A 14,628-nucleotide genomic window follows, 5' to 3' on the forward strand; every position below is an offset into this window, starting at 1 on the left:
GAGAGAAAGAAAGAGACAGCGAGACAAAGTGATAGCGCGAGCAGGAGTGAAAGAGAAAGGGGTGTGCGTGCGTGCGATTGTGCGTGTGTCTGCGTGTGTGTGCGAGAGAGAGAGATCGTGGCTTCACGCGCACTTAAAAATCAAGACGAAACCTTCTGTTCGGAAATCGATCGCGCGCCGTATTTCGCAACGCCGCGAGTCGGTGAACCCTTCAATTACGCCAATCCTAGAAAATCCTTGCAAGCCTACTACTACACCCCCCACACACCCAACCCAACACACCACTCCTCGACACGCGTACAACGTTCACCCACATGTTGCGACCTTAACGCTGCGAGCAAAGGGTTTAGGCGGCAAGCGGCTTGCTTATTACTCATCCCTTACTCGGCCTGCCGCGCAACCATCAACTGCGATCGGCGGCACTAGTAACGGAATTTGGCGAGGGTGTCTGGAGCATTGCCGACTACGAGATGACGCATTATCGCCCATGAAATTTTAATCGTGAAATCGAATTAAACGCTCGGGGAGAACCGCCTCGCCAGGCCGCCGGTGACCTGACCGTGTAATGGAATCGCGCTGCTCTCCCAACAGCCGCTGCCCGCAGGCTCTAGCTGCTAGACACGTCGAAACACATATGCATCGATATATATATATATTACACACGCACACAAAATAATACATATATATATATATAATTATATATATATGTAATACAATATATATATATATATATATATATTGATATATATATTGCTATATAGATATATCAAGGGATATTGTATGGACGAGTCAATGATCTGGATAACACGTGTCCGACCAACTAGCCGTTTGTTTGGTCGGATCAACCGAATTCGATCCTCCGGAACTGACGGGTGGTTAGGTGGGTTCGAAGGCGATCCAATGTGGCGGCACGTGGTTCAGCCAATGTGTGACTACTTATGAACCTGTAATATGTCGCAGCGACAGTTCACCCGTTGTGTTTGCATTTGTCTGGGCAGATCAGGATCAAGTGGTCCAGATCAGACGAATGCGTCCGAAACAAACACGCCAATCATCATTGCACCACTGAACTAGAACACTGGTTCTGGTTCAGCGCATTGCACGCGACACGACGACAGGTGCTGCCACCACAACAGGTGCGGCCATTACAACAGCTGATGCCACCACTACAGGTGTCAAGACATCTGTCAATTTTTTACCATTGCATTATTTCGCCTCTTATTTGATTATCTCAAATTTGTGTGTGGTAACATTCGGCACTATAGTGCACTAAGCTACATTGTACACGCAAGGTGTATGCATTATAGACATCTAAAAAGCATGAAAAGTACGATTGAAGTGACCTATAGCCATAGAGACCGGTTCGCACTGTTTGTGTGTGAAACGGGATCCGACAACTCGCTGGAAATTTGCATCATGAAGCTGACAAATGTTTCGGGTGAAGTTTGGACCGGGTATCTGTGGTCATTTAGCATGAAGAAAGTGTATGAGCGCTCTGGGGGGGGGGTATAAAAATACCCTCAGGTTTAAATAGCCAATGGCCTCCTACCCGCAATGTGAATCTAACCATACCCTAACTCATAATCCAGCCAATCAGATCAGAGAGCCGGTGGGGGAGGGACACACGAGTGCCGCCATGATAACGTGGTAATTATAAGCAAACAATTACAAGCGCGGTACGAGCAGTGACAACCGGTCAATTAACGAGTAATTAACTCGTTCCGGCCGGAAGGGATCGCGCAAACACGCGTCAGGGGCGGCGGCAACGCTGCGAGTCGCAACCATGATTGCAAGCTGTAGCTGCTGTGCGCAGTGTAGTGGCAGCCACCGCTGCGCGGCCAATGCGTGCCAAGACGCTTGCGTTCTCACAGAACACGTCCCTCAGCCTACCACGCTACTGCGTAAACTTGCGTTCTCAGCAACATTGCTCCCAGAACACGTCTCTCAGCCTACCACGCTACTGCGTAAACTTGCGTTCTCAGCAACATTGCTCCCAGAACACGTCTCTCAGCCTACCACGCTACTGCGTAAACTTGCATTCTCAACAACATTGCTCACAGAACACGTACCTCAGCCTACCACGCTACTGTGTAAACTTGCGTTCTCAGCAACATTGCTCCCAGAACACGTCCCTCAGCCTACCACGCTACTGCGTAAACTTGCGTTCTCAACAACATTGCTCCCAGAACACGCCCCTCAGCCTACCACGCTACTGCGTAAACTTGCGTTCTCAACATTGAACAATGCAATATTGCTCCCAGAACATGTCCCTCAGCCTACCACGCTACTGAGTAAACTTGCGTTCTCAGCAGAACACGCCTGCGAGCTCCGATGTGAAACACAGCCAGCACATATCATCGCGACGTCTTACGATGTAGTTGTATTACATGTCCACTGGACGGATGTGGGTGATGGGGGGGGGGGGGTCGCGCAGCCTGCAAGATGACAGACAACTTGTACATCTGATAAACTCGGCTGCTTGTTTAGTTAGTTAAATCGATACCGGGATCCAACAGCCTGGTGTTCATTCACCAGCCAGCATCCTCCCTCCCTGGTCAGTGTACCCGGTTACAGCACTAGTTCTGGTTGGTTGGCTTGCAATATTGGTTGGCTGGGTTGCAATATTGGTTGGCTGGGTTGCAATAGAAGAGGGCTTGCTTGCAATGGTGGATGGCTGGGTTGTAATAGAGGAGAGTTGGGATGCAATATTGGATGGTTGGTTTGCAATATTGGATGGTTGGCTTGCGATAGTGGTTGGCTAGGTTGCAATAGAGGGATTATAGTTAGCAATAGTGGATGGCTGGGTTGCAACAGTGGATGGTCAAGTTGCAATATTGGTTGGCTAAGCTGCAATATTAGATGGTTGGCTTGCAATCGTGGCTGGCTGGGTTGCCATAGTCGGTGGCCGAGTTGGAATAGTGAATGGCTGGGTTGCTGTAGTGTAGAAGTACCCTTCGACGTGGCCTGTTCAGGCATCCCTCTAGCAGGCTCATATTTGTAGGCACCCTAGGAAACACATGTGGCAGCCACCACCTATTCCAGCATTCAAGGAGACAGCCAGGATGATCACCACGCGACATGTGAACCCTTCTGCTTCGGACTCCTTGGAGTGAACGTGCAGGAAATGCAATCCACGTTTTGCCCCATTCCTCTGTGCGCATGCTTGTTCCGAGGAACCCTCACCACCCGGTTATTAGCTAGGGTTGAGAGAATGGACGTCTCAAATAGCAGGAGTAATTATTGTGTCTTAGCAATGCGAGCAGCAAAGGCAATCCCATCCTAGTGTGGGGTCGATGCATACCCTCAAAGAAGACGTTTTACCAAAATTGCATAAATTGGTGCATTACGAAGTATTCCTAATAGTAAAAAAAAACACATCGAATTTTGACCAAAATCGCTGCGGAACAACGGAACGACTACCGTCCCGAGGTAGGGGGTTCACTTCCGGGAGAGGTTTGCGCGTGCGCGTACTCACAGCTTCTGGAGGTTGTCCAGGCCCTGGAATGCGCCCGGCTCGATCTCGGTGATGTCATTCTTGCTGATGTCTCTGCGATAACAAACACGAAGAGGGCATTAGTGCAACGTACGCCGAACGGGAACCAAACGCTTGCCGAGCTAACGCGTGCCACCTGATGTCAATGCCCAGAACATGGCACTTTAACCCCCCCCCCCACACACACACCACACATAAACACCCACACGCACGCACGCACGCACGCACGCACGCACGCACGCACGCACGCACACACATACACATACACACACACACATACACACACATACACTGTCACATACATACAGGCACTCGCGTGCGCACAGTTTGACAGGTTTGTTTTGCCTGCCTCTTTCAACACTACCACTCCGTGTTGCCAAACATCTACTCTGTACAAATAACAAGCTGTGTGACCGCAGAGTGAAAGACACGTGCCGGGGTTTATACAAATTGAAACCTCCATGCCCCCCCCCGCCGACGCCGCCACACCTCACTCCTCATCCCTACTCACCAACCGTACTAGCGCCCCCCCCCTACCACCACCAAGAGAATTGCCACGCGTGCGTGTAAACAAGCGTTCTTAACTCTCGCCGTATTTTTTCAAAGATAAAATAAAATCGATGTATTTACGTAATGAGTTCAGAGATAGCGAACAAAGGTCCGCGCCGTAACAAACAGTTTGCCGTGCCTAGCTGCCGCCTGCAGCCCGCGTGGAGCCGACCAGCCAGCTACCGAGCAATCGATACGGCGTCTCACCCGACAGGCCTGTCTGCTTATATGCATGCATGTACACGCGCCTCGACACGCCAACTATTTACCCGACGTACTGCTTGCTGGCTCATTACTCCGCAGGTGATCAGTCTAGGATAGTTTGATCATCTGTGCAGCAGGGCCGCCTGCACGCAGCGCGGGTCTTGCAGGTAACCCATCCGTCACTGCCGCTGACATCTCAATCAATCAGTCACTGCTGCTGATCTGTCGGTCACTGCTCACTGCCGCTGCTAACTCGGTCTCCGCCGTTAATCGGTTACCGTCGCGGATAGTCTAATCAGTCTACAGGTAATCAGCTATAGGCCGCTGTTGTACAGGTAGGTAAGGTGACTAGGCTGCATCGAGCGCGTGTAGTGCTTGGATGCGCCCACACACGCGCCGCTAACACACGCGCCGCTAGTACTCGTCGGCATCATCCGCAATGCTCGCGAATCGTCGCGCGACCTCCGTGAGTACGTCTGCCTCGATTGCACCGCATCTGTCGCAACCGTTCTGGTATCAATCCCCCCTTACAGCTCCATCCTCACTGCTTCAGTCTCGTTGGCTTAGTCTCGATGTCTAGTTCTCTCTCTCTCTCTCTCTCGCTCTCGCTCTCGCTCTCTCTCTCTCTCTCTCTCTCTCTCTCTGCTCCTCTCTCTTCTCTGCTCTCTCTCTCTCTCTCTCTCTCTCTCTCTCTCTCTCTCTCGCCCTCGCTCCCGCGCTCTCTGCCTCGCTCTCGGTCTCGCTTTCTCTCTCTCACGCTCTCTCTCTCTCTCTCTCTCTCTCTCTGTCCTTTCTATCAGTCTTCCTCTCCCCCTCTCTTCTTTTTCTTTTCTCTCACTCTACCTCCCCTCTCTCTCCTCTCGCCTCTCCTTCTCGCTCCTCCTTCTCTCTCTCTCTCTTTCTCGCTCTCTCTCTCTTTCTCTCTCGATCTCCTCTTCTCCCTCTCCCTCTCTCTCTCGCTCCCTTTCCTCTCTCTCTCTCTCTTTCTCGCTCTCTCTCTCTTTCTCTCTCGATCTCCCTTCTCTCCCCCGCTTGCTCTCGCGCTCCCCTTCTCTCTCTCTCTCTCTCCTCTCTCTCTCTCTTGTCTCTCTCTTTCTCCCTGTCTCTGTTTCTCACTCGACCTTCTCATCTCTCTCGCTTCCTCTCTCTCTAATCTCTCCTCTCTCTTAATCTCTCTCCTCTCTCTCCTCTCTCTCTCTCTCATCTCGTCATGCTCTCTCCTTTCTCTTGATCCCCTTTTTTTTTCTTTCTTTCTCTCTCTCTGTCTCTTCTCTCCCTCTCTCTCTCTCTCGTACTTGCTTTCGCGCCCCATTCTCTCTCTGCCTCTCTCTTTTTCTCTTTCTCTCACTCGACCTCTCCTCTCTCTCGCTTGGTTCCCCTCTCTCTCGCCTTCGCTCCCCCCCTCTCTCTCGCCTCTGTTCTCGCGCTTCACCATATCCTACTTCCCTCAATGACTGACTTACTCACACCTAGCAGTTAATTAGACATCCGTACGCGCGCCACAGCCTCGGATATAACTCGGACAAATACCGCGAATTGTATTCAATTAAATAAAAACTTTCCCTCAAAGGGCGGCGGAGAGCGAAAACGCCTATATACACAGCGCACATACGGACGACGCATGAAATGTACGGCTCTTTGACTGAAAGCCTCACAGCCGGATGAATGGAAAGCTCGTACAATGCAATGGCTTCGGCTGGACGTTTGTTTCTGCGTTAGGCCTCATTAGTACTAACCACGCACGTACACGCACGCAAGCTGCACACACGGCGATCTCACCGCGAAACCGAGAGAGAGAGGACGACAGAGGAGAGAGGTGGGAAAGGGCGAGGGGACAGGCGAGTGAGAGTAAGGGGCAGAGAGAGCGTTCGTTGCGGTGTATGCGTGCTGCCATGCTGTTCGTGCTGCGTCTGCGTGGTGCGTGTCGTGCGTGCGTGCGTGCGGCGTGCGTATGTGCTGTGCAGTGAGAGAGGGCATGACTCTATAATAAGGAAGTTTGGCGGTCGTTGGACGGCGGTCGTCGAGCCACGCGTTCGGCAAAAAAACATCGTATCGTTTGTGCTGAGAGTGTAACAGAGCGGATTCTATACCCGCCCCCCCCCCCACGATCCTCCCCGCCGTCCACGTCCCGCACATCAGTGCAGCGCAGTCAGTCGTTGACATTTCCACTCACGCAGCGGCTCTTCCGAATGCCTGCCCGCCCCGTTGACTGTTGACGCAGCAGTAGGCTTAACCCAGCAGGCGACTCACTCACGCGTACAACAGTTCAAAACCGCGCCGACGCAATAATCTGTAATATAGCTGGGAAGGTCGCGTGTACATACGCACACACGCACACGCATGCAGGAGCACGCACGCACACTGCACCGCGCATGCGCACCCAGCCACGCCACGGCACGCCGCAACACGCCGCACGCACCCATAATACGTAGAACGCACGCGCGCAACACACACCACAGTCACACACACCGCACATACATACAACGCACGCACGCACGCACGCACACACGCCGCGCGCACCCGTCGCACACACACTCAACTCATCCCTCCACACGCGTAGGCCGCGGTTTACGTGGCACGATGCGTATAATACAGCTTTAGCTCGGTAACACACTGCTCGGCGGCAACGCTGCCACGCATCTGTCGCCGCATCGTGACAACGACGCAATCACGACGACAGTTGCTTCATGCAAAGCAAAAAAAACAGGCAGGGCTACGACCGCGCCATGGACGCGCAGCAGCTAGGCAAGCTCGTGTTACTCGTCAACCGACTTCGTCGACGCGTGCGAGGACTTGTGCGCGTAGTCTTCACGACATTCTGCTGTGACCGTGTTACAGCAATGGACATCAAGGAGCCTGATAGAAGCCGTAATCATTTCGCTAATTACCGAGCAATATCCGCGCCAATACACACGCGCCGCCGCGGGTTGGTGCGGAGTAAAAGCTCGTGTACTCTCCAGCGATGCTATATGAGAGGGAGAGAGGGGTGGGTTCCACGTGCATATCCACGGTCTTGTGCGGAGGAGGGTTGGTTTCTCATGTACCATCGACGGCGTTGAGGGAAAGGGTCGGTTCCTGACGTATATAACGGTGGGGCTTTACGAGGGACAGGCCGTCGGTTCCTGATGTATATACAGGGTGTTACGAGGGAAAGGGTCGGTTCCTGATGTATATACAGGGTGTTACGAGGGAAAGGGTCGGTTCCTGACGTATATACAGGGTGTTACGAGGGAAAGGGTCGGTTCCTGACGTGATTATACACGGTTGTTGACGAGGGATAAGAGGGTCTGAGTTCCCTGATGTTATATCACGGTGTTACGACGGGAAAGGCGTCGCGTTCCTCATGTATATATACACTGTCGCATGTACGAGGAAAAGGGTCGGTTACCTGACGTATATACACGGCCTGTTACGAGGGAAAGGGTCGGTTCCTGACGATATATACACGGTGCTTACGAGGGAAAGGGTCGCGTTCCGGTGACGTATATACAGTGGTGTTACGAGAGAAAGGGGTCGGTCTCCTGAGTATATACACGTTACGAGGGAAAGGTCGGTGGATTTCTGACGTATATAACTGTTCTGTTTACGAGAGAAAGGGTGGTTCCTGACGTTATACACGGCATTTACGAGGGAAAGGGGTCGGTTCCTCATGTATATTACACGTGATACGAGGAAAAAGAGGTCGGTTCCTGATGTATATACAGGTGTGTTACGAGGAAAGCGGTTCGGTTGCTGACGTATATTACACGGTGGTTACGAGGAAAAGGGTCGGTTCCTGACGTATATACAGGTGTTATCGAGAGAAAGGGTCCGGTTCTGACGTATATAACACGGCGATTGTACGAGGGAAAGGGTCGGTTCTGACGTATAATATACACGCGTGTTACGCGTGAAAGGGTCGCGTTCCCTGACGTACTATTAACAAGGTGTTACGACGGGAAAGGGTCGAGTTCCTGACGTAATATAACACCGTGTTGAGGGAAGGAGCGGTCGGTTCCTGACGTATATACACGGTTGTTACGAGGGAAATTAAGGGTCCGGTTCCTGGAGCGTATATACACGTTGGGCTGTTACGAGGGAAAGGTCAGGTTCCTGACGTATATACACGGTGTTACGAGGGAAAGGGTCGGTTCCTGATGTATATACACGGTGTTACGAGGGAAAGGGTCGGTTCCTGATGTATATACACGGTGTAATGAGGACTGTGGTGGGTTCTGGTGTATATACACGGTGTAATGAGGGGGTGGGTGGGTTCCTGCAGTATATCTACGGTGCTATGAGGAGAGATGGGGTGGGACGTTCGTGTACAAACTTCCGCAGTCCTATAAGGAGGGGAGTTTATGTAAGAACATCCCGCAATCCTATGAAGGGGTTAGGGAAGAGAGTATACGCTTACATCTCTACCAAGGGAAGGGGAGAGCTCATGAAGGTCCACAATCCCTACAAGGAGGACGCCCTACCTTACGTTTATCCTCGCTGCACGATGTGGTGCGAGTGGTAGGGATGTTCTAGGCGGCCTCTTATCATTCTCAGCAGGCTTGGGAGTCAACAACGCGTACAGTACAGTACGGCCCCCACGCATGGTACTCTGGTCCCATAAAGCCTTCATTAGGCAAACCGCTACTGCATATACATGTAAACACTAGAGTCGAGAGAGACTGCGAGGCATGGAGAGCGAATTAATGCTCATTAACTAGCTCTCTGGTGATGATGTCCAGCGACCACTGGTACTCCACTCATGACATGTGTGTGTGTGTTGCGTGTTTGTGCATAGGAATACGGTCCAAACGTCTTCACGCAAGGTTGACTTCTGAAAACATCGGTCTAGTCCGAGCGCGCGCTGCAAGAGGAGGCGCGGTGCTCTCTCTCTTCTCTCTCTCTCCTCTCTCTCTCTTCTCTCTATCGTCTCTCATTCTCTTTCTCTCACTCTCTCTCTTCTTCTCTCTCTTTCTTTCTCGCGCTATCTCTCAGTCTATCTCCCCCTCCCTATCTCCTTCCCGCCCCTCCCTCCTCCCTCCCTCTCTCCGTCCGCCCCTCTCTCTATTTCTCTCGCTCTTTCTCGTCTTTCTTCGCTCTCTCTTCTCTCTCTGCTCTCTCTCTCGCCTCTCTTTCTCTCTTTCTCTCTCTCTCTCTCTCTCTCTCTCTCTCTCTCTTCTCCTCTTCTCTCTCTCTCTCGCTCTATATATATTCGCATCTTCCCTAGATACCTCTGCCCCTACTGCATACATCCCTCGTTCGTCTATCATTCCTGTCGTTCCTTTATACACCCCTTTCCTTCTCTTCCTGCTGAATCCTCCCCTCGTCTCACCACCACTCTTCCCCTCTCGCCCTGCTCCACCCCTCCCTCCTGACTTCATACACCCTGCTGATCAACACAATCTGTGAGAGTTTCTATCAGCGGCAGTCCTTTGAAGTTCGACCGACTTTCATCATTACGTTATAACCCTCTCCTTTATAGGCGGGTGAGCGGCCAAAGCGCTCTAGTCGAAATGAGTAGACGCGACCGGCGGTTGTTTGTGAGGAAAGAGGGAGACTGAAGTGTTGTGGGGGGTGTGTGTCGGTGTGTTGTGTCCCCGGGTGTGTGTGGCTGTGGTGGGGGGGATAAGGAGAACTATACGTATCAGCACGCCGCACGCGCATCACCACAACACTAGGTCGTGTTGGTGTCTCGAGGACAACGGACATAGAGAAAAGCGGTAACACTCGTGGCAGTTCAACCACCCGTCTTTACGGCCCCGCCTGCGCCGCTCGCTCCACGCGCTGCCCCGCCCCCCCATGCGTTCCCATAACCGACGCCCCAACTGTATTGACCACCACCCCTTTTTACCCGTGCCATGCACTCTTTAACTTACCATTTAACAGCCCGTCCAAATCGCTTGCCCCGCTTTCCCTTCAACCCCCACCCTCCGTCCTAACGGCGTGCCCTTAAAACTCCAACACCCATCCAGTCCGTTTACACCCCTCGGCTTGCACATCTTGCCCCTCGGTCGCCCGCTCCAACCCTTGCAGCAGCTCTGGCTTCTTCCGCCCCGCTGGCCCTTCCCGCCCTCCCCCGCCCTAACTCGCGCTTTCACCGTACCCCGCCTCTCCGGCGGCGGATTTGATGCTGTGTAACAAAGTTGAAACGTTTCACTGAGCTGTCCCGGATCGAGTCAACACACCACACACACACACACACCGGGTATACGGGCGGCCAGCTCAGATCGACAACGCGCCGCGAAATAAAATCGATGTTTTTCTTGTCACCCGAGACAGCGTCGTACATCCGTGTAACACGAACAGTGCTGGCCGCCCCGCCGCCCCCACGTTCCTCATGCTACGGTGCATAAACCCATATATACCTCGTGATGTTATTATACGTACACATGCCGTTCAAGTAACTCGTTATTGTCGGCGCGCGTTTTGTACATGTATACGAGTGATGACACGGTCTAGCATGCCCGTATGTTTGCCTGTATACGCCACCGCACAACAACGCCAACTCGCGCCACGTTTACGATATACACACACACACAATATATATATGTGCATGCGATCACTTTGATAAACGACAACAAAAGCATTGCATGACATATATGTACATCGCATATACAATATATATATATATATATAATATATAATACTCCATATCATATCCTATATGATGAGCGAATAAATACAATTCTTACGAAAAAAATCTACTCGAAAAAATCACGCGAGTTCGTCAAAGCGACGAATTTGTTTTGCACCCGTGCGCGCATTCACGCAAAACCTCGCCTCGACACATCAGTATGTAATATGACCGACATGCAGAATGACGAATTTTGACATCATAAAATCACGAAATGCACACAAATGCCTGCTTCCTGCATAATGTACTGTGACTGCCTATAGTCATTAGTGAATATAGATTTTGGAGCGCAAAGGGCAGAACAACAGCGTTTGGGTAAAAATCTAGAATGCTGGAGCCCGTTGTTAAAAACAAAGTTCTTTTTCTCGTAGACCGGATCCTTACACACTGTGCACGAGAAACTCGTAACTTTACGATGCTTCTGCCAACGGGTCTACCGTCTATGAGAATATGTTACTGCTAATGCTAATGTTATTGCAATAAAAATCATAGCATAACGAGCTCATCTTCTGCTTCAGTTTACTAGTCTATACGTACACTATAATCGCGCAACAACGCATAGAAAGGACATATTGCAGCAAAAAACGAACGCGCAAAGCGTACGCCGCTGAAAAAAATCAAGATGGCAACCGCGTGCTTATATATATAGTTACTTTTATATTATTATATTTAATAAGAAAATTTGTCCTTTCTGCACTGCACATGGGCAAGGTCAAATCCCCTATGCCCAATTAATAATAAATAATAATAATAACTAATGCGTCATGCGCCCTGCTGGACATGCTCATGCGCAATGTAGAGAGGAGAAAGTTTGTCATGGGAGGATGTCTACCACGCTACGCCGGTTATCAATGGTTGGTACGCTGCCGGCGAGGTCACAATGGCATGCTAACGATAATCACTCGTTTGCTACGCTAATCATTTGCTGCTCGATATCAGGCTCCTTCTCTCTCCCTTCCTCCATCCTCCCCCCCCCCTCTCTCCATCTCTCTACGCGCACTGCAGCATTTATGAATTATTCAAGTGAACGAGTTGCTAAAATTATACGAGCTGATCAACATCGGGGACATGGGCAATAAATGGCCAGGCAACAGAAGAACTGCGCGGCGCGCGAGGTGTCGTATAGCCAGCCAAACAATAGAGCCAACGTGAGCGAAAGAAGTGACCATACGCGCGCACACACAATGCTCACACATTGGAGCGCGCGCGCGCGTCCCCGACCCCCGCACACACTTTATCGCGAATCAATGACCTTCGAACCCGAGCGCCAGGTGGAACTTATACGATCGCCGGCGTACACTTGTGCGTGTCCGAAATACCTGTTCCTCCCGGGAGGCGGAACGAGCCTTTGCACCTTTTGATAAAGCTCGCCGTCAGAACGCAGTCGACGTGTATTTACATTATACGAACGAACCGCTGCGACATTCTCTCTCGGGTGTCTATAGTGGGGGACACATACCATTTATTTTATATATTTATTAATTTACAGATAGTACATTGCTATAAAGATATATCAACATGAACTTGCAAGCTCCTCGCCGTCAGAAATGTTTGGTGGGCACGTGTGGTTTGCGCGCTTCTGTACGCGACGCGACAGGAAATTAAACGAGTGCGGATCCTGATATGCACTGCGATTCAGCCAGTTTGCGCGTAGTGCACCGAATTACATTCCAGCGTCTTTTACAAACGGCGTTGGAGCTCAGCAGTTGGGCTGTCCGACAGATCAACGCGGTGGGTGCTAGGAATGCCTGTCCGCGGATACAAGGACATTAACTATTTATCCGCTGCGAGACGTCGCGCGGCGACAGAAAGGCTGTCTGCCATCGCTCGCACAATTCTACGTCAACTCGCACTTCTGATAACCCAATTCGGTTCCCGTAGACCCGGGCCGTGTAAGTGTATAGCCTCTAGGTCGACTTAAATCGCCATTGCAAAACCCGATGCCGTGTCAAGGTCGATGCAAGGACAAGGATGCGCAGATCCCGGCGGGAAACGAGGGGCATGCGTAGAGTGGTGTGGCAATTCTGCACAAAACGGGCCTGGATCGACCTCTCTACTATTCTCCCACGACGGACAGGAGGATGACAAATGGTTTCACGCGGATATGCGGCAGTGGCCTGTTACGTGAGCCGACCTTGCGCTAAAAAAGTGCTTGCTGGAAAGGTTTTAGAATCACGTACATGAAACAAAAAGATATGAGAATGACGCTGAAGGATAGCAAAGAGGATGTGGAGAGGTGATCGAGCAGGATAAGTAGATGGTCTGAAAACAGGTTGAGAAACATACAGGCAAAGGCAGGCGTTAATAGAAACGGTTACAGCAGAAGAAAGGGGAACTCAGTAGAGGCAGCCGGAAGAGAAGAGGAGACTAGAAGATACGGTAGGAGAGGCAAGCGAGGACAGCGTCCGTTAGATTGGGAGGATGCGGCTAATATAGGATGCTGAAACGTTACAAGTAAGTTACAAGAAAAGAAGAAGCTAATGAAGAGGCAGATGCACAGAAAAGACGGGGCTAGTAGAGACTGGAAAAAGCAGAATAAAGATACTGGAAGAAGCAGCGAAGGCAGAGAGGTTGACGAGAAAAGATAAAGCTGGTCGACAGACAGTTGCAGATGAAAGAGGAAGCTGGTAGAGAGCTAATACGAGAGGAAAACGGAGGCTAGTAGATATTGGTGAAGAGAAAAATGAGAAGCCAGTCGAGACACAATTGGAGGACAAAGGGGAGGCTAAGAGACAAACCTGGAGCGGATAGAAAGTTAGAGAAAAGAGGTCCCCCCCTTTCTCTTGCTTGTTCTCGCGCTCCATATCCTCTTCCTCAATGCGACTCTACTCACACCTAGCAGTAATTAGACATCCGTACGCGCGCACAGCCACTCGGATATAACTCGGACAAAATACCGCGAATTTTCCTCAATAAATAAAAACTTTCCTCAAAGGGCGGCGGAGAGCGAAAACGCCTATATACACAGCGCACATACGCACGGACGCATGAAATGTACGGCTCTTTGACTGAAAGCCTCACAGCCGGATGAATGGAAAGCTCGTACAATGCAATGGCTTCGGCTGACGTTTGTTTCTGCGTTAGCCCTCATTAGTACTAACCACGCACGTACACGCACGCAAGCTGCACACAGCCGATCTCACCGCGACACCGAGAGAGAGAGACGAAGAGAGAGAGAGGGGGAAGGGGGAGGGACAGGGAGTGAGAGTAAGGGGGACAGAGAGAGCGTTCGTGCGTGTATGCGTGCTGCATGCGTGTGCGTGCGTGCGTGCGTGCGTGCGTGCGTGCGTGCGTATGTGTGTGAGTGAGAGAGGGCATGACTCTATAATAAGGAGTTTGGTGGTCGTTGACGCGGTCGTCGAGCAGCGTTCGGCCAAAAAACATCGATTCGTTTGTGCGAGAGTGTATCAGAGCGGATTTATACCCCCCCCACGATCCTCCCCGCCGTCCACGTCCGCACACAGTGCAGCGCAGTCAGTCGTTGACATTTCACTCACGCAGCGGCTCTCCCGAATGCCTGCCCGCCCCGTTTGATGTTGACGCGCAGGCTTAACCCGCAGCGACTCACTCACCGCGTACAACAGTTCAAACCGCGCCGACGCAATAATCTGCACTTAGGCTGGGAAGCGCGTGCACATACGCACACACGCACACGCATGCAGGAGCACGCACGCACACGCACGCGCGCATGCACACGCACGCACACGCACGCACGCGCACGCGCACGCACCCATACATACGTAAGAACGCACGCGCGCACACACACACAGTC

The 14,628-nt window shown here is 51.5% G+C and overlaps 1 protein-coding gene across 1 annotated transcript in view; it reads right to left on the minus strand.

Moving 5' to 3' along the window:
• Window positions 1-14,628, minus strand: part of LOC106814314 (adhesion G protein-coupled receptor A3-like) — a gene marked incomplete at its 5' end in the record, with an annotated part of 62,101 nt that overhangs the window by 43,283 nt on the left and 4,190 nt on the right. The window contains one exon of the mRNA XM_014818616.1: window positions 3,476-3,547. Within this exon, the coding sequence (XP_014674102.1) occupies window positions 3,476-3,547 (72 nt within the window). The remainder of the gene's footprint in view (window positions 1-3,475; window positions 3,548-14,628) is intronic.

Source organism: Priapulus caudatus, unplaced genomic scaffold, assembly GCF_000485595.1.
Source record: "Priapulus caudatus unplaced genomic scaffold, Priapulus_caudatus-5.0.1 Scaffold903, whole genome shotgun sequence".
Lineage (NCBI taxonomy): Eukaryota > Metazoa > Priapulida > Priapulimorpha > Priapulimorphida > Priapulidae > Priapulus > Priapulus caudatus.